Raw genomic sequence first — 1708 nt, 5'->3', positions numbered from 1 at the left:
AACCAGGGATCTGCCTACAAAATTCTATGAGGAAGTTCTACTGTGTCATATTGGGTTGTTATGAGTTGAAAATTGACTCAACAGCTCCTAACAACAATAACAACAGCATGATAAGATAAGAAATAATTTTGTTATTCTAATAAAGTGGTGTTCAGTGATTTTCAGGACATGTATAGGATAGAGCTTTTGTTTTTTGCTTTTTAATTGTACGTAAATTAGGGGCTGGGAGGCTGACCTTTCCTCTGTGTATGTGTTTCTTTATATGTATATGTAAGTGCATGAGATTGCATAAATAGCTTATATAAATACATAGTTATGCCTATGCAAATATGTCACCTTTTATTTTTTAATTCAACTTGGTTCTGGATAGTGACTCACATACTTTTTTCAGCTAATCATTGTCACCATTGTCCAGAGGACTGGTTCTCCTATTCCAACCATTGCTATTATATTAGCAGTGATATAAAAAACTGGACTGAGAGTCGGATGGCCTGTGTTTCTAAGAAATCTAATCTGTTTTATATGGATAATGAAGAAGAAATGGTAAGATTTCAAATACTTGAAATATTTTATTGAAAGTTATAACATACTAAAAGAAATGGATACAAAATATATTTGAGTGAATAACAACTATCAAGAAACATTACTGATGTGCCATATGTCTCCTATGCAACTTAAACAATAAAGATTTGCCTGCTTTGTAAGTTATATAAAGAGAATTACACTACATGAAGTGTTTAGTGTCTGACATATTTCAGTTGATGTTGTGTTTTTAGGATTCACCCACATTTTTGTCCATGTTGTTGTTAGTTGCCCTTGAATTGACTCCGACCCATGGAGACCTTATGAATGAGGAAAACGTTGTCTGGTCCTGTGCCATCTTAATGGTCATTGGTGTCTCTGAGTCCATTGTTGTCCGTTCATCTCACTGAACTTTTTTCTCATTTTCACTGGGCCTCTGCTTTATCAAATGAGATGTCCTTTTCCAGTGATTGGTCTTTCCTGATGACGTGTCTGAAGCAAGCAAGCCAAAGTCTCACCATCCTTGCTTCTAAGGAGCATTCTGATTGTGATTCTTCTAAGACTAATTTTTCCAGAGTTGTGCTTTATTTGTTTCAAGGCTACATAGTACTCCATTGTTTGACTTGACAATGCTTTATTTATATTTAATATCATTAAAATACATTGGTTTATTTCATTCTTGCTATTTATGAAAAACAAAGCTTCCGTAAACTTTTTTTCCTAAAATAAACTTTGTTGTTTCATTTGACCATAAGCAAATAAATCAAAATTGTGAAGATTAATCACAAGACGAATAGATCCATGTAGTTACAAACCAGGTCAAGAAATAGAAAATTGTAGCCGCCCTTCCTGCATTAGCTCTGCCCCTGTGTATGCTCTTATCACTTCTCCGTCTTCTTCCCAAACCACTCTCCTGACTTTTATTACAGATTAGCTTTACTCAGTTTTGAACTTTGTATAAATGGAATCATACAGCATGCATTTTTGAGTGTCTCCTTTTACTCACATATGGTATCTGTGCCAGTGAACTATATTGTTGTGTTTAGTTGTAGTTTGTTCATTTTCAATGCTGTGTTGTGTGAGTAAACCCACCAAACATAACGAAAAAACCGAACCAGTTGCCATGGAGATGATTCCGACTCACAGAGGCCCATGTGTTTCAGAGCGGAGCTGCACTCCAGGAGTT

The 1708-nt window shown here is 35.2% G+C and overlaps 1 protein-coding gene across 1 annotated transcript in view; it reads left to right on the top strand.

The window, feature by feature from the left end:
* The window catches only part of LOC111819394 (NKG2-A/NKG2-B type II integral membrane protein-like), a gene marked incomplete at its 3' end in the record, with an annotated part of 2660 nt that extends 2117 nt beyond the window's left edge, over positions 1 to 543 (top strand). Inside the window, exon 3 of the mRNA XM_023725845.1 lies at positions 314 to 543. Within this exon, the coding sequence (XP_023581613.1) occupies positions 314 to 543 (230 nt within the window). The remainder of the gene's footprint in view (positions 1 to 313) is intronic.
* Positions 544 to 1708: the final 1165 nt, after the last annotated feature.

This window comes from Trichechus manatus, unplaced genomic scaffold, assembly GCF_000243295.1.
Source record: "Trichechus manatus latirostris isolate Lorelei unplaced genomic scaffold, TriManLat1.0 scaffold00472, whole genome shotgun sequence".
NCBI lineage: Eukaryota > Metazoa > Chordata > Mammalia > Sirenia > Trichechidae > Trichechus > Trichechus manatus.
This window is presented reverse-complemented; position numbering and strand designations above follow the sequence as displayed.